The sequence below is a fragment of the Lathyrus oleraceus genome, chromosome 5 (assembly GCF_024323335.1).
Source record: "Lathyrus oleraceus cultivar Zhongwan6 chromosome 5, CAAS_Psat_ZW6_1.0, whole genome shotgun sequence".
In the NCBI taxonomy this organism is placed as follows: domain Eukaryota; kingdom Viridiplantae; phylum Streptophyta; class Magnoliopsida; order Fabales; family Fabaceae; genus Lathyrus; species Lathyrus oleraceus.
In genome coordinates, this window is record NC_066583.1 from 510,890,410 (window position 1) to 510,909,448 (window position 19,039).

The following is a 19,039-nucleotide window of genomic DNA, read 5'->3' on the forward strand; positions in this document are numbered from 1 at the left end:
CCCTCATGTTAGGCATAGGCCAATGAGATTGTATATTGCAGCCTCACAATCGACTATAGGAAGTATGTTAGTCCAAGAGGATGAAAATTGTGTCGAAAGACCTTTGTATTACCTTAGTCGAATGCTGAATGATCCTGAAACTAGGTATAGTGACATTGAAAAACTATGACTATGCCTGTATTTCTCTTGTAAGAAATTAAAGCAATATAGCAAGCCTGTTGATGTTTATGTATCTTCTCATTTTGATATTATTAAACATATGCTATCTAAACCAATTTTGCATAGTCAAATTGGGAAATGGGCTTTAACGTTAACAGAATACTCCCTGACATACGTACCCTTGAAAGTGATGAAAGGGCAGGTAGTAGCAGAATTTCTGGTCGACCACTCAATGGTCGAAATGGCGCAGAATTATGTAGATTTAGCATCATGGAGGCTATACTTCGATGGATCAAGGCATAAGCATGGAGCTGGGATAGGTGGAGTCATAGTTTCTCCAAATGGAATTCCAGCAAAGTTCAAATACAAGATCGAAGGGATATGCACCAATAATGAACCAGAATACGAGTCATTGATCACCGGACTTGAATTACTGCTGGAATTGGGGTCAAGGAATGTCGAAATTATGGGAGATTCGGAGTTAGTGATTAAACAAGTATCAAAAAAGTATATGTGTGTTAAAGAAAATCTTATCATGTACTTCATGGTTACCATCAGACTGCTCAAGAGGTTTCAGCAAGTCAATCTCCAACACATACCACGACAAGAAAACCAAAGAGCAAATAATTTGGCACAGGAGGCCTCAGGGTATAAAACGTAGAAAGACCAGGACGAAGAGTCCAAGTAAGAGAGAAAGTACGAGCGACAGTGTTGTCACCGTCAGATCTGGCGATCATGAAGCTAGGGGCAGTAGATAAAAATCATTTTGAAATTTTGGCTGTCAACGACGAGACAAGGAGTGATTGGCGTAAACCACTAGTACATTACATACGTAATCCCGTGGGCTCGACAGATCGAAAGATAAAGTATAGGGCCCTTAGCTACGTCTTGGTGAATGACGAATTATTCAAGAAGACAGTCAAAGGAGTGTTATTAAAATGCCTGGGGGAAAGTGAAGCATACGTGGTTGTATCGACCATACATAGCGGGGCGTGCGGGGCACATCAAGTAGGTTTGAATATGAAGTGGCTATTGATGCGTTCAGGAGTTTACTGGCCTTCAATGTTGAAAGATTGCATTGAATTTGCCAAAGGATGTCAGGAGTGTCAATTGCATGGGGGCATACAGCATGTGCCTACAAGCGAGCTACACACAATTGTGAAACCCTGGCCATTTCAAGGATGGGCGTTGAACGTCATAGGAGAAATAAAGCCAGCCTCGTCGAAACAACAAAAATATGTGTTAGTCGGTATTGACTATTTCACAAAATGGGTCGGAGCCATAGCATTACCAAATGTTGTAATACCCCAAAATTTACCCTTCATTTTTCCTTGAGGCATGGGATTATGTTTTACACCTCATTCATGCATTCATTTTTTGGTCATTTAACATTTCATATTGCATTTCATCATGTCAATCAGAATTAGCTCCAAGAAGCTTGAATATCATCTAAGACACTTTGTAGGTTCTATCTGGGTGATCAGTCAACACAAGGGAATGACTTGAGTTACTTCCAACATGTTCAAATGGGGTCTATTCACCATGCAAAACATTAATCTTGAAGAAGCAGAGGCATGTTCCTGAGCTGTCACGCTCGCTAGGCGAGCAACGTGGTTCGCTTAGCGAAGCTGAACTGTCATGCTCGCTAGGCGAGCAAATCCTTCGCTAGGCGAAGCTCACGCGTTTTAAAAAATAACAGAAAAATCTTGGACTTGGACCTCTCTCATTTGACCCAACAAAGTCACGAAAATCAAGTTAGAAATTCTAAAATTTCAGAAGGAAAAAGGAGAATTGGAAAAACCCTAGAGAGAGAGAAGAGCTAACAGAATTCAGAGCAACCTCCGGACTTTGAAGGGAACTTATCTGCAAAGAACCTATTCTACCTCATTTAAACCCTAAGATTGATCTGCAAAGCCAACCAGGCAATTCAATTTCATTCGATCTCTCCAATCAGGTTTGCCTTATTTCCAATACTTTACCCTATCAATTTGAAATTTCTAAATGTATGAGGTATTATGGTGAATTGGGAAGAGTGGGTATCGTTAGGCTTTGCCCACGAGTTTAGATATGCATGAATGTGTAAAACAATGCCTTGAATGCTTAATCGTTTAATTTCTGAAATGTCTACCATAAGGTTTAGGGTTCCTGAAATCGCACTGTTATCAGAGAAAAATCCAGAATCCGCAGGCATTCGCTAACACATCGCTAGGCGAACATATAGCGAAGCTTCGCTAGCACCTTGCTAGGCGAAGCAGTAGCGAGTGTGACAGTAGTTGTTTTTCTGTTTGCTCTAATCTGTTTTGTGTTCTGTTGTGACGTGTTTTCTATTGCATCCGTGCACTGTTTATCTAACACTGTTATTTTTGTGGTTCTTTTGTTTGGTGCAAGTCCTGATTGCACCCTATCTTGTTAGCCTAACCCGTTTGTTGAGTTTTTGTGAGGGCTCATATGACTCTTGAAGAGATAACTTGCTTGGTATTCCACTTTATTTGTGGGATACCACTTGGAGATTTATCCTGATTACCTGTGCTGACTTTCGTTCTTTGTGGTACCAGCTTGAGAGATCTCTGGGTTTCTTGTTTCTTTAGTTATTGTTATTTCGGATCTTTATTCGTGTGGTAGATCTCTTGATCCTTTTTTACATCTTTTCCGCATTTTATCACTTTCTTAGCTGGAAGACCTCAATAGGAGGCAATGTTTTCTCTTGTTTGTTTACCTTTGTGCCTAAAGACCTCCCTGAAGAGGCAATTGACGGATAAAAGGGATTAGTAGCCAATCCCCCGTTATTCAGTGTGTCGTTCTTTATGCTCACACTACGTGTCGATGCTTCAGAACAAAAGCCCAAGATATGTTGTCCGGTCAGTCAGTGGAAAGGATCGCATCTTTCAGAATCCCCACTTTTTGTCATGAGCTCACCCTGTCCAGGGTTAAGAGCTATGAGGTCTTATCCTCATTACTCTTTTGATCTGCTCGCCCTGACGTTCAATGTCAGTGGTCAAGAGCCCGTTTGATTACCCTTCCATAACTTGTTTGTCGAGGTTGATATGACCCCTCTTGACTAAAGCCCTACCCATGTATGTTTGAGCCCCCTTGTTGGCGTGTTTACTTTATGCATGTTTGTTTTGTATGGTGTGATCGTCTTCCCATAGGATTGCTAGGCTTCGTATAGTCTCTCGTTTGCATGTAAATTAAGGTAGCACGGTTCCTTCGTCTAGGACTTCCTTTTTGCATGAGCATTCCTAAAAACCCAAACAAACTCATTGATTTTTCTTCTCCTAAGAACACGTTAACTCCTACTACAGGCGAGTAAGTCTCCAAAGGTCGAGCATCCGGTAGATTGCGTAGTAACGTCGTTCATCTAAGACCCAAAACTAACAATTAGGTTGGCCGAACTACGGCTTGCTCTGATTCTGATTCCAGATGAGATACGTAGGCATAAGACGCGATGTCTTAGCGAGCACACTCCTCTTTAACCCCTAGGCAGCCGAGCTACGAAGACTCTGAATCTCATATTCAGATGAGATACGTATGCAGTGGATGCGACATCCGTGCGAGTCACTTTCTTTTGACCCCGCTTTTAGTAAATAGTACATTAGATAAACCGACACCCTTTAGACAAGAACAAGAGTGGATCTCGTAGAGTACTACGGATGCGTAGGGGTGCTAATACCTTTCCTTCGCATAATCGGCTCCCGAACCCAAGATTTGGTTGCGAGACCTTGTCTTTTCCTTTCTTTTTTCCAGGTTTACTTCGAGCGTTTTCTTTCCCTCATTTGGGATAAATAACGCACGGTGGAGACTCTTCTGTCATTTCTTTTTTTTCCGGTTGTTTTTCGCATTCTTTTTTCAGGCTGCGACAGCTGGCAACTTTGCTGGGGACCCGGTTTCCCTAAGCGAGTCCCTCCTAGCTTTTGTAGGTTTCTTGGTTGGTTGGGTGTTTACTTTCTTTTGTACAGTTATTTATTTACCTACTTTACCTTATTGCACTCATGTACATATGTCTGTTGTATCTGTGGGTTCTGTTGGGGTGTTTGTTTGTTGGGGTGGGATGTTCTATGAGATAAGCCCACTACCTAGGCTTAAGTGTACACACAGGTTTTAGAGTGGATAGTCATAAGGCTTGCGTGGCATGTTGCTACGTTAAGTCGTTCATGAAGACCCACAATCCAAACGAGGTTTCTTTTGGATATATTCTGTCCTATGGGTGTTCCATAACGACCGATGTTCCTCTAGAAATCGTCGACTCTGGCGACCATTTCCCGAGAACTCAGTCGAGGCCTCTCCTCCGAGACGCGTTTATGTTAGCTCTGGTGGGCGCATTCTCGCTGCTCGATCCAAGGACCTCGAGACTGGGAACTTGATTTAGGATATCCTGTTGAGGGGAGTCAGTGGAGGTCTTTTATCCCATAATAATGCCAAACCTTCAGTGGTAAACGTATTATTCTCGGCTGAAGGGCTGAAGTTGGCGAACTTCTGTTCATAGAACCTACCAGTAAGGGGCGGGCTAAATTCAGGAAACCTTAACCTCCAACCAACCCGGTTTTCTGGAGCAGAGTTTTGATCTTATATCATATTCCTCAGTGGGTTTGTCTTCAGACAGTGCAACCCGAAAGATGTTCAAGCAGATACAGCAATCCTGATTTCCATGTCACTGCATTGCATCACATCACTTTGCATCACATCATTTGGCATTCATATCATTTATGTCTAGGGGTTTACATCTTCCTTTTGATTCCGTTCGGGGTTCTCTGGTTCTCTTAAGATGGGTATTGGCCGAAAGAGACACGTCGCCTACAAGTTTCCTGTGGTCTGTTTGGAGCCTATTCAACAGCTGATGAAGTTAATGGATCAGGATTCTATAGAAGGATTCTGGAAGGATTATGGTTTGATTCTAAGTTTCGTTACGGTTCTCTCCAAAGATCAACATGATGCTCTCTTTACATTGTTGCAGTTCTATGACTCTCCATTGAGGTGTTTCACATTCCCAGATTATATTTTGGTTCCTACTTTGGAGGAGATTGCTAGTTCTCTCAGAGTCCCTATCAAGTCAGAGTTGTTGTTCTACAGTTCTGAGTTTCTGCCTGATCTCAGCATGGTTGCTTCGGCCACATTTTTGGGGAAATCAGTCTTGAAGGCTAATATGTGTCAGAAGGGAGGAGTTAATGGTGTTCATCTGAGTTTCTTACTGGGAGAAGCAAAGAAGAAGCTTAAGGATGGGGACCAGAGGGGTTTCAATGTTGTGTTGGCTCTTTGTGTGTATGGGATTGTCCTTTTCCCTAATATGGCGAAATTTGTGGACGAAGACGCCATACGCCTCTTCGTGTTGGGAAATCCGCTGCCGACCTTGTTGGGAGATTTCTTTCATTCAATGCATCACAGGGATGGAAATAGAAGGGGAGGATTGGTGAATTGTTGTGCGCCTTTATTTTATAAGTGGTTCAGTTCCCACCTACCCAAGTCAGGAGCGTTCGTTGATCTCAAGGACTCGTTGAGTTGGTCGAAGAGACTAATGGGGATAAGAGCTAAAGATATTTCTTGGTGGTCAGACCAGAACTTGCTTCGGGAAAATGTTATTCATAGTTGTGGGAACTTCCCGAATGTACCATTGGTAGGAAAAAGAGGAGGGATCAACTACAATCCTTCTCTAGCAGTCAGACAGTTTGGATATGCTTTAAGAACTCCGCCTTTGGAAAAAGATATGGAAGAATCTCTGTTTTTCCATTCTTCATCTGATTTGACTGTATCCCGTAAGGCAGTTGAGGCTTGGCTCAAGGTGATCAAGAGAGGAAGAACTGTGCTTGGAAAAGGAGATTGTAGAACTTACCCTCAGTATGTAGAGTGGCTTCAAGGAAGAGTCGAAGAGTTTGGGTTGCCGTTTCCTATTGAAGAGCCTTTGTATCCACCTACTCCTGAGCAGTTAACAATGGTGAGCCGAGAGGAGTATGACAAATTGAAGAATTCCATGGAGGAGCTTCAAATTGAAAACTCGGAGTTGAGTGTGAAGTTGCAAGACGTTATGCATCTCTACCATGAGGCAGAATATCAGAAGGGGGAAGCCGTCAGATTGCAAGAGGAAGCATAGAGGAAATTAGTTGTGGAGGTGGACTTCTTCAGGAAGACAGACGAAGCCCTGAGATCGTCCAGTTCTGAGTTGAGGCGAGTCAAACAGCAGTTAACAGATGCTCATGGTAAGTTAGCTGGTTGGCAAAAGCAATGGGATGCATTTTCAGCTTCTAGGAAGGTAAAGGAGGAGGAAATGGCGGCCGAATTGACTGGTCAGATGGAGAAGTTGAAGATTTTGCTGAAGGAGAAGAACAATGACCTTCTGTGCACCCGTTCAACCAATGGTTATATCACAGATCAACTCAACAAAGCTCAAGGACAAATTGAGGAACTCAAAGTGCTGGCAGGTTTGAAGAGATCCAGACTTGAAGAGGTATTCAGAGAGGATGATGGGAATTACTACAGAGAACACATCAACGAGTTGGATGGGGTTATTCATAAGAGGAATCTGCTTATTCGGCGTTTGACAGAATCTCCAGATCATCCTGACACAGTGGCACTACTGGTTGAAGTAAGGAACGGTCCTTATGGGTTGTATACAGGAGGCTGATTCCTGATTTTTGTTCCCCTTCTTGAACTCATTTATATTACATCCTGATCTCAGAAGTTTATCCACAACTCGGTCTTCTTGCGCTTTTTGTCTAATGTGAGACTGGAATCAAGGTGGTTAGAATACCTTGTGGAATTGATAAACATGTCATTGCATTTGCATATCCATAGCATGTCTAGCATAACAGGTACCGCCACAGTGTTCTTAGTTATTTGGTGTTCCACTAGCAGGATAGCTGACTCAGGCATTCACCGATATGGTACCCGAAGGAATCAACAAAGAAGATGGGGATAATGATTGCGACATCGATAACTGGGTGCGTCCGAGGATCCCGGGTGAAGTCATCAATAACTGGTCTTCTGAGGAGATTGTCCAAGTCACTTTTCTGGAGGAGTAATTTTTCTTTGTTTATTCATGCATATCCAAGTCTTACGTTCCGCCCAGGGCATAATGACTCATTGTAGGGCTCATCTATGTGGATACCTGCATTTTTTATCATAAATAAAGGACGTCTTTTTGCATTCAAATATTTTGTTCACTATCTTTCTATTTTTACAGTTTTCAAAAAAAAAATCAATCTGGCAATGTTTTGTTTAGTTTCCACTTCTTGTTCACACTCATAAGCACATACCATCACTCATGCAGATGCACATCACCGGATCCTATTGATAATGGTTCTGCTATGGCTCGCTTCGACTTTGAAAATCCGCTCTTTCAAACTGAAGAAGAGGGTGATGAAGACTGTGAACTCCCTGAAGAACTTGCCAGGCTATTAAAATAGGAAGAAAGGGTCATTCAATCGCATCAAGAGTCTACTGAAGTGATTAATCTTGGCACCGAGGACGTCAAGAAAGAAATCAAGATAGGGGCTGCTTTGGAAGATGATGTGAAGAAGGGGTTGATTGAATTGCTGCAAGAGTATGTTGACATCTTCGCCTGGTCTTATCAGGACATGCCAGGGCTTGACACAGGCATTGTGGTACACCGCTTGCCTCTCAAAGAAGGTTGTCCTCCGGTCAAGCAGAAGCTCAGAAGAACAAGACCAGAGATGGCTGTCAAGATAAAGGAAGAAGTGCAAAAACAGTTGGATGCAGGGTTTCTAGCAGTCACCAATTATCCGCCATGGGTTGCAAACATCGTTCCGGTACCTAAGAAGGATGGAAAAGTACGGATGTGTGTCGACTACCAGGATCTGAACAGACCTAGCCCTAAGGATGATTTCCAATTACCTCACATTGATGTTTTGGTGGATAACACAGCTCAGTTCTCGATATTCTCCTTCATGGATGGCTTTTCTGGGTATAATCAAATCAAGATGGCACCAGAAGACATGGAGAAGACAACATTCATAACCCCATGGGGCACCTTCTGCTACAAGGTGATGTCGTTTGGTCTGAAAAATGCTGGGGCGACATATCAACGGGCGATGGTGACTCTTTTCCATGATATGATTCACCATGAAATCGAGGTTGATGTCGACGATATGATTGCCAAATATTAGACAGAAGAAGAACATTTGGTGAATCTGCAGAAACTGTTTGAGCGTTTGAGAAAATTCAAGCTGAGGCTTAATCCGAACAAGTGTACTTTCGGGGTGAGATCTGGAAAACTGTTGGGTTTCATTGTTAGTGAAAAAGGGATTGAGGTGGATCTGGTCAAAGTGAAAGCGATACAAGAAATACCTGAGCCAAGAACAGAAAAGCAAGTCCGCTAGTTCTTAGGAAGGTTGAACTACATTGCAAGGTTCATCTCTCACCTGACAACCACGTGTGAGCCAATATTCAAATTGTTAAGGAAAGATCAGGCCATCAGGTGGAATGATGATTGCCAAAGAGCTTTCGAGAAGATAAAAGAGTATTTGCAGGATCCTCCTATTCTTATGCCTCCAGTCCCAAGAAGACTGCTGATTATGTATTTGACAGTACTTGATAATTCCATGGGTTGTGTTCTCGGTCAACACGACGAGACAGGTAGGAAAGAGCATGCCATCTACTACCTGAGTAAGAAATTCACAGACTGCGAGTCGAGATATTCAATGCTTGAAAAGACATGTTGTGCACTTGCATGGGCTGCTAAGCGTTTGAGACAATACATGCTGACTCACACAACCTTATTAATCTCCAAGATGGATCCAGTCAAGTATATATTCGAGAAGCCAGCTCTCACCGGAAGGGTTGCTCGTTGGCAAATGGTACTGACAGAGTACGACATCCAGTATACATCCCAGAAAGCCATCAAGGGGAGCATTCTGTCAGACTATCTTGCTCAACAGCCCGTCGAAGATTATGAGCCGATGAAGTTTGATTTTCCAGATGAAGATATCATGTTCCTCAAGATGAAAGACTGCGAAGAGCCAGTTGTTGAGGAGGGACCTGATCCAGACGAAAAGTGGACTTTGTTGTTTGATGGGGCTGTCAATGCCAAAGGAAGCGGAATTGGTGTTGTCATTACCACCCCGAAAGGTGCCCACATGCCTTTCACCGCTCGTCTGACTTTTGAGTGCACCAATAATGAAGCTGAGTATGAGGCTTGTATCTTGGGTATTGAGCAAGCCATTGATTTGAGAATCAAGACCCTAGACATTTTCGGAGATTCAGCTTTAGTGATCAATCAAGTGAATGGTGATTGGAATACTCTCCAGCCTAATCTGGTCCCATACAGAGATTACACGAGAAGACTGTTGACTTTCTTCACAACAGTAAAGCTGTATCATATACCTCGTGATGAGAATCAAATGGCAGATGCTCTTGCCACTCTATCCTCCATGATCAACATGATTCGGTGGAACCACGCTCCTAGGATTGATGTTATGCGCCTCGACAGGGCCGCGTATGTGTTTGCCGCGGAACTGGTAGTTGGCGACAAGCCCTGGTATCACGACATCTAGTGCTTTCTGAAGAGTCAAGAGTACCCTGCAAAGGCATCGAACAAGGATAGAAAGACCTTAAGAAGATTGTCAAGCAGTTTCTTCTTGAACAAAGACAATGTTCTGTATAAGAGGAACTTCGACATGGTTTTGCTCAAATGCGTGGATAGACACGAAGCAGACATGTTAATGCAGGAAGTTCGTGAAGGCTCCTTCGGTGCTCATGCCGGAGGACATGCAATGGCTAAGAAATTGTTGAGAGCAGGTTATTACTGGATGACCATGGAATCTGACTGTTTCAAATATGCTCGAAAGTGCCATAAATGCCAGATTTATGCTGATAAGGTACATGTGCCGCCAAATCCTTTGAATGTGATGTCTTCGCCGTCGCCTTTTGCTATGTGAGGCGTTGATATGATTGGAAAGATTGAGCCGACCGCCTCCAATGGGCATCGCTTCATCCTTGTTGCCATCGACTATTTCACCAAATGGGTCGAAGCAGCGTCATTCGCGAATGTCACCAGACATGTGGTTGCCCGATTCATTAAGAAAGAAATCATTTGTCATTATGGGATTCCCGAAAGAATCATTACTGATAATGGTTCTAATCTCAATAACAAAATGATGAAGGAGTTGTGCCAGAACTTCAACATTCAGCATCACAATTCCTCCCCTTATCGCCCTAAGATGAACGGAGCTGTTGAGGCAGCAAATAAGAACATAAAGAAAATTGTGCAGAAGATGGTCGTCACGTACAAAGATTGGCATGAGATGCTACCCTTCGCCTTGCATGGGTACCGTACTTCAGTACGTACGTCGACCAGGGAAACCCCTTACTCCCTTGTGTATGGTATGGAAGCAGTCCTACCTGTGGAAGTGGAGATTCCTTCTCTAAGAGTCCCGTTGGATGTCAAGTTAGACGAAGCTGAATGGATTCGGACAAGGTTCAATGAGTTGAGTCTTATCGAAGAAAAGCGAATGGAAGCCATTTGTCATGGGCAGTTGTACGAGAGACGGATCAAGAGGGCCTTTGATCAGAAGGTGCGTCCTCGATGCTTCCAAGTTGGAGATTTAGTGTTGAAAAGGATCCTTCCTCCTCAAACAGATCACAGGGGCAAGTGGACTCCTAACTATGATGGACCGTATATCGTCACCAAGGTTTTCGATGGTGGAGCTTTAATTCATACAACTATGGATGGTGAAAAATTCACTTCCCCTGTGAACTCAGACGCTGTTAAAAAATACTTCGCAAAAAATAGACCCGCTGGACAGTAAAAAGAATAGTCCAGGCAAAAAAAATGGGCATCTCGACGAACCAAGAAAATGAAAAGGTTCGGGCAAAAATTAGGGATTAAAAATGAAAAGATTGTACACCCGGTAAGTTGAAAACCCGGAAAGGCAACTTAGGCAAAAATGGGTATCCCGGTGGATTGAAAACCCGAAAAGGGCGATCTAGGCAAAAGTTAGGGATTAAGCGAATGACTGCATTCTGAGTAGTTCTAAATCTCATCTCATACCGATAATTGGGAAATTTCGAAAGGTAGGAAACATTCCAATCACTCTTTTCAGAAAGTCGATCATCTGGAGGATCTTGGAGACGAGCGAGTCATAGCAGAATTGGAACCCGATAGAAATCGATTTCACATTGCAAATAGGATAATTTATTTTCTTTTTTTGGCGATTACCTCTTTCCAGGGATTTCTTCCTAATGTAAATGCCTATTCAGAGGCCTTTCAATCAATGAAATCATGTTATTCAGTACATATTTGTGTTCATTTTTCGTTTTACTGTTTTGTTTGCAAAAATGACGTTCAAATTTTATATAAACATTGCATCATGAAACATACAGGTACGTGCTCAATAAACATTGAAAATTGCTGTGAATTTCAAGTGTTTTGGATCGTCAATTCAGAACAGGTACACTCGAGGCATTTCCTTAAGGTCCCCATCAAATGATCGCGGATGTTTTTCCTCAACAGTTGGAATTTGATATCTTATCCCTGCAAAGCTGGTCCGAGCGTTGGGTTCTCCAATCCCCAGCAGGCTCTCACTGTTGTACTTCCCCAAGCATTTGGTTCAGACTATACACTCCCCAGTAGAGTCGACAGTGTCTGACTGTATATCCCCAGCGAAGTTGACAGTACCAGACTATATCTTCCCAGCAGAAGAAGCTGCTCCTCAGAATTCGATGCCAGATCGATGATCTCGACGCTAGACTCAGGGTCCCTTTCCTTGAAGCAGAATCTCGGTACCGTATCGGTGTTTGTTTCCCCTGCTGAGTCGTCTCTCTCGCAGATTTTGGTTACCAGAACCACTGTCGCTTTTCTCAACAACAAGTTTTCAGTGCCATTCTCTCCCCAGTCAGAGTCTCGGTATTTTATTATTTGCCAGAACACCGTGTGGCGGGTCATGTCCCCACAGTGTTCATTGTGTTGTGCATCTCTAACAACATTGCCAGAGTCCAGAAGATTGTGATCATTTCCCCAGCAGAATTCCTTGCTTCGGCTTGGCATTCTCCCTAGCATTTCGCATCCTTGCATATAGAATCATATTGCATTGCATCCTCCCAAATTGCGTAGCATTTCCATTTTCATGGAGCATTACACCATTGAGAAAATTCACACATACGCATGTACAGCATAAAACATTCTCGGTATCCCAAGTGATAAACCAGAAGCTTGTTTCCAGTACTCAGACTGAAGATTGTTCTGCCAATGCTAACAGGCAGGAAAGTTTCCGGTATTCAGACCGAAGTGGCATTCAGGCTAATTTTTCGATGTTCAGATTGATGAAGTTTCCGACGTTCAGGTCGATGCAACTTGTGGCATTCAGGCCAGGTTTCCGGTATTCAGACCGAAGTGGCATTCAGGCCAATTTTCCGACGTTCAGATAGAAGAAGTTTCCGACGTTCAGGTCGATGCAACTTGTGGCATTCAGGCCAGTTTTTCCGGTATTCAGACCAAAGTGGCATTCAGGCCAATTTTCCGATGTTCAGATCGAAGAAGTTTCCAACGTTCAAGTCGATGCAACTTGTGGTATTCAGACCAGTTTTTCCGGTATTCAGACCGAAGTGGCATTCAGGCCAATTTTCCGATGTTCAGATCGAAGAAGTTTCCGACGTTCAGGTCGATGCAACTTGTGGCGTTCAGGCCAGGTATCCGGTATTCTGACCGAAGTTGCATTCAGGCTAGTTTTCTGATGTTCAGGTCGAAGAAGTTTCCGACGTCCAGGTCGATGCAACTTGTGGCATTCAGGCCAGTTTTTCCGGTATTCAGACCGAAGTGGCGTCAGGCCAGTTTCCCGGTGTTTAGGTCGAAGAAGTTTCCGACGTTCTGGTCGATGCAACTTGTGGCATTCAGGCCAGTTTTTCCGGTATTCAGACCGAAGTGGCGTCAGGCTAGTTTCCCGGTGTTCAGACCGATGTTAACAATCTCATATCGAAGTCATTTCCAGTATTCAGACTGATAAGCGGCATTCAGGCCATGGTTATTTCTGGGTTACCATATATTTTGGTATCCAGGTTAATATTCTTTTTTCGGTATTCAGACCGACTCTCACCGTACCAGACGGATTCTTCTTTTAAGACCACCTCTTTTCCGATTCTGGCAGGCATTGTTACTTCACTTCACTTCAGTGTAAATTTTCAGGCTTTTATTGTATTCAATCGCTTGATACCTCGAAAGTGCGAAAGCAACTGCTATCTTCTTTTCGGGTCTCTAGTTGATTGAATATGGGCAGCTGTAATACCCCATAATTTACCCTTCATTTTTCCTGGAGGCATGGGATTATGTTTTACACCTCATTCATGCATTCATTTTTCGGTCATTTAACATTTCATATTGCATTTCATCATGTCAATCAGAATTAGCTCCAAGAAGCTTGAATATCATCTAAGACACTTTGTGGGTTCTATCTGGATGATCAGACAACACAAGGGAATGACTTGAGTTACTTCCAACATGTTCAAATGGGGTCTATTCACCATGCAAAACGTTAATCTGGAAGAAGCAGAGGTATGTTCCTGAGTTGTCACGCTCGTTAGGCGAGCAGCGTGGTTCGCTTAGCGAAGCTGAACTGTCATGCTCGCTAGGCGAGCAAATCCTTCGCTAGGCGAAGCTCACGCGTTTTAAAAAATAACAGAAAAATCTTGGACTTGGACCTCTCTCATTTGTGCCCACAAAGTCACAAAAATCAATTTATAAATTCTAAAATTTCAAAAGGAAAAAGGAGAATATGAAAATTCCTAGAGAGAGAGAAGAGCTAACAGAATTCAGAGCAACCTCCAGACACTGAAGGGAACTCATCTGCAAAGAACCTATTCTACCTCATTTAAACCCTAAGATTGCTCTGCAAACCCAACCAGGTAATTCAATTTCATTCGATCTCTCCAATCAGGTTTGCCTTATTCCCAATACATTACCCTGTCAATTTGAAATTTCTAAATGTATGAGGTATTATGGGGAATTGGGAAGAGTGGGTATCGTTAGGCTTTGCCCACGGGTTTAGATATGCATGAATGTGTAAAATAATGCATTGAATGCTTAATCGTTTAATTTCTGAAATGTGTACCATAAGGTTTGGGGTTCCTGAAATCGCATTGTTATCAGAGAAAAATCCAGAATCCGCAGGCATTCGCTAGCACATCGCTTGGCGAACATATAGCGAAGCTTCGCTAGCACCTCTCTAGGCGAAGCAGTAGCGAGCGTGACAGTAGTTGTTTTTCTGTTTGCTCTAATCTGTTTTGTGTTCTGTTGTGACGTGTTTTCTATTACACTGTGCACTGTTTATCTGACACTGTTGTTTTTGTGGTTCTTTTGTTTGGTGCAAGTCCTGATTGCACCCTATCTTGTTAGCCTAACCCGTTTGTTGAGTTTTTGTGAGGGCTCATATGACTCTTGAAGAGATAGCTTGCTTGGTATTCCACTTTATTTGTGGGATACCACTTGGAGATTTATCCTGATTACCTGTGCTGACTTGCTTTCTTTGATGGTACCAGCTTGAGAGATCTTTGGGTTTCTTGTTTCTTTAGTTGTTGTTATTTCGGATCTTTATCCGTGTGGTAGATCTCTTGATCCCTTTTTACATCTTTTCCGCATTTTATCGCTTTCTTAGTTGGAAGACCTCAATAGGAGGCAATTGACAGATAAAAGGGATTAGTAGCCAATCCCCCGTTATTCAGTGTGTCGTTCTTTATGCTCACACTACGTGTCGATGCTTCAGAACAAAAGCCCAAGATTTGTTGTCCGATCAGTCCGTGGAAAGGATCCCATCTTTCAGAATCCCCAATTTTTGTCATGAGCTCACCCTATCCAGGGTTAAGAGCTATGAGGTCTTATCCTCATTACCCTTTTGATCTGCTCGCCCTGACGTTCAATGTCAGTGGTCAAGAGCCCGTTTGATTACCCTTCCATAGCTTGTTTGTCGAGGTTGATATGACCCCTCTTGACTAAAGCCCTACCCATGTATGTTTGAGCCCCCTTGTTGGCGTGTTTACTTTATGCATGTTTGTTTTGTATGGTGTGATCGTCTTCCCATAGGATTGCTAGGCTTCGTATAGTCTCTCGTTTGCATGTCAATTAAGGTAGGACGGTTCCTTCGTCTAGGACTTCCTTTTTGCATGAGCATTCCTAAAAACACAAACAAACTCATTGATTTTTCTTCTCCTAAGAACACGTTAACTCCTTCTACTACAAGCGAGTAAGTCTCCAAAGGTCGAGCATCCGGTAGATTGCGTAGTAACGTCGTTCATCTAAGACCCAAAACAAACAATTAGGTTGGCCGAACTACGACTTGCTTTGATTCTCAGTCCAGATGAGATACGTAGGCATAAGACACGATGTCTTAGCGAGCACACTCCTCTTTAACCCCTAGGCAGCCGAGCTACGAAGACTCTGATTCTCATATTCATATGAGATACGTATGCAGTGGATGCGACATCCGTGCGAATCACTTTCTTTTGACCCCGCTTTTAGTAAATAGTACATTAGATAAACCCACACCCTTTAGACAAGAACAACAAGAGTGGATCCCGTAGAGTACTACGGATGCATAGGGATGCTAATACCTTCCCTTCGCATAATCGGCTCCCGAACCCAAGATTTGGTTGCGAGACCTTGTCTTTTCCTTTCTTTTTTCTAGGTTTACTTCGAGCGTTTCCTTTCCCTCCTTTGGGATAAATAACGCACGGTGGCGACTCTTCTGTCATTTCTTTTTTTGCCGGTTGTTTTTCGCATTCTTTTTTCAGGCTGCGACAAATGTAAACCAAGAAACTGTGATAGATTTTGTCCAGAGTTACATCATTTGCAGATTTTCCATCCCAGAAACTATTACAACCGACCAGGGGTCGATTTTCACTAGTCGAAAAGTGCAAGAATTTGCAAAAGTAATGGGAATTAAGTTACTGACATCTACCCCCTATTACGCACAGGAAAATGGCTAAGTCGAAGCTGCTAATAAGGTAATCATTAGCCTAATAAAGAAACACATAGGACAGAAACCGAGGAATTGGCACAAGACGTTAGACCAAGCCTTGTGGGCATGTCGAACGTCACCAATAGAAGCAACTGGAACAACCCCATTTCGACTGACTTATGGGCATGACGCAGTATTGCCTGTAGAAATTCAGGTCCAGGCGGTCAGGACCCAAAGGCAGTGTGAAATACCTTCTGAAGATTACTGGAGCATGATGACAGACGAATTAGTCGACGTAGACGAAGAAAGAATGCTAGCAATAGACTCTCTGCAAAGGCAAAAAGAGAAAGTCGCCCGAGCCTACAACAAAAGGGTGAAAGGGAAAGTGTTTGTTGTCGACGATTTGGTTTGGAGTGTGATCTTGCCTATGGACAGAAATGATAAAATGTTGGGTAAGTGGTCCCCAAATTGGGAAGGACCGTTTAAGGTTGTGCAGGCTTTTTCTAATAATGCCTACGAGGTCGAAGAGTTGGCACCAGACAGGCGAATTTTAAGAGTGAATGGAAAATACTTGAAAAAATATAGGCCTCTCCTTCAAGAGGTCAGAATTTTAGCAGATTAAAATAAAATGTCGAAAAATAAAGTTGGAGATAATTATGTTAGATACCAACGACAAAGGCACAAAATATAAATATACAATGCTAAAGGCAAATAACATTAATGTGGCTAGAAGCCATTGTGTAATTATTAAAAAGTTGAACTGGTACAATCGATAAAAAAACAGTCAAAGCTGCCCAAATTTGGATCGGAAAGATTTAAGTTCAAAATTATAGTGCAAAGACATAGGCTCCAAGGTGTCAGTATGAGCTTTGAGCTCTTCAAGCTTCCCCTCGACGGCCATAAGTTCTTCACCGACTACTAAGGCATCACTGGTGGTTTGCTCCATAGTGGCCTGAGCAGGCTTCAAGACTTCGTCGACAAAGAGGGCCTCCTCTTTAACAATCGATTCCAACTCATTATCTAAAGTGGCAATTTGACGCCGAAGGGCATTGATTTGTTGGCATAGTTCAGTGGCCCTTGCTTGTTTGGAAGCCAATTCCTTCTGCCGACCCACCACAGCCCTCAACATACTGGTGACTTCCGCATCGGCATGCATTACCAAATCCCATTTCTTCTTCACAGAGGCCTCAGTATCAGCAATCTGGCGCTCAGTGTTCCGCACGTTGTCAATGTGCCGCAACATAGGCACTAGGATTTGTTCTAGAGCCGCCATTGCACGTTTGGCGTAATCAGAGAGTTGAAGATCCTTTAGTTGTGCAAGTGCGCTCAGGATCTCTGGACCAACAGCAGGTTCATTCATGAGCACGGAGGGAAGGTCAGCATTTAAAGCGTGAACGCGGATCTTATCCATAAGAACTTTAGTCTTCGTCGCCTCAGGACCCACTTTACCAGAATGGAGGTTGTCAGAATCTGAGGAGACCTCACGAGATTTCACCAGATTGTGTAGCCTAGCAATTGCTTCCAAAGCAGAAGGCTTAATCGCCAGCCCCGGGAAGGTCGAAGGAGAATATGCTGACGGAGACGTAACCTGAGGAGAAGTAGTCAACAATGGCGTAGCCTGGGAGGACTGTTGTTTATTGGTGCCGACACCGACTGGCTCCCGTAAATCCTGCAAGGAAGCTGAGGAGAGACTCAAGTCAGAACTAGTCGAACTGGAGTCCAGATGTGTTGCAGGGCTAGTGATTGAGTCAGAGTCATTGTCACTAAGTTGGTTGGTCAGCAGATGCAGAGTCTGCAGTTTTTAGAGGGAGTGCTGCAAATAAATGAAAGAAACGCAAGTGAGCGAGGAAGCCTAGTTGGAAAAGAGTGTTCAAATTTCCCAGAAAGCGTTACCAACTTGCGTGGTTTCGAACACGCTAACATATCGAGGATCGATATGGAGCGGCCCTGAGTAGTCAGACAGATAATACTTCGTGGGGACCACTCTGTCGGCCTTCTTTCTCTTAGAGGCATTTTGTACATATGAAATGGGACAGTAGAACCACACCGGAACCAAATGACTAAAGGCCAAAGCCAATGGACTAGACGACAGAGGAGGGAACTTTAGTTTTCCAAAATGAAGGGCATAAAAATATTTGTCTTTCACGTGATCAGGGATTTTGAGTTTTGGAAGTTGATCGATTATTTTCGCTTTTAGTTCGACAGCCGCCTCCCGGATGGTCCCACGAAGATTATTTGGTCGATACACAACTTGGAAGTAATTCTGGAAAGCACGAATCTGTTTGACATGAAGAGCCTTACATTTGGTTGACTTCGCCTGCAAACAAACAAAAGCCTCAGCCAATTCAGTAAGTTTGGCATCAGGATCGCCAACATAGAGGAAAAAATAGGACTGCCACCAATCATGAAATTCTTTGGTGCAGTAATAGGCTGGTCGAAAAGAAAGGGAAGGAAGACGTGGTCGGTTTTTCCAAATATTCTCAAGTTCTTCTCGACCTCACTCCATGGTTGGCCGCAGAGGATATTGGCAAGTAACTCTTGAGAAGAAAACAAAGGTTTGGGGATAAATTGGCAAAGACCAAATTGCCTGGCCACAAGATTAGGCTGGTAAGCTACTAGACCTGGATTGCTGCTGGCAGTCTCCGCCGACAAGAAGCGAGGCACTAATAAACCCCTCCAAATGAGGAAGGTTTCAGTCCTATGTTCCCCGTCGACGGGAGGGAAATGTCTGGTGAGCCACTCAGGACCCTCAGTTCAACAGCTAAAAGGAGCCATGAGAGGTAGGAAGTCGACACGAGTCAACATGATGTTGAAGATGAGGCGGAACACTCAAAGGTCTGGAAAGTTTTTGTCAATGGGTGTCAAGGGGATCAACCGTTTCCAGATAACATATCGTTCCTATGAGGGACACGCAACCCTTATCATCTCATAGGGAGCTATATCTTTGGAGAAGGTGGCATTGAGCCACAATTGTGGGAACCAGAAAGGGC

The 19,039-nt window shown here is 43.4% G+C and overlaps 1 protein-coding gene across 1 annotated transcript; it reads left to right on the forward strand.

The window, feature by feature from the left end:
- The first annotated feature begins 400 nt into the window (after nt 1-400).
- Nucleotides 401-16,671, forward strand: LOC127081678 (uncharacterized). The gene is made up of 3 exons (XM_051021907.1): nt 401-655; nt 15,883-16,020; nt 16,132-16,671. The coding sequence occupies exons 1-3, from the start codon at nt 401-403 to the stop codon at nt 16,669-16,671; spliced, it is 933 nt and encodes a 310-aa protein (XP_050877864.1).
- Nucleotides 16,672-19,039: the final 2,368 nt, after the last annotated feature.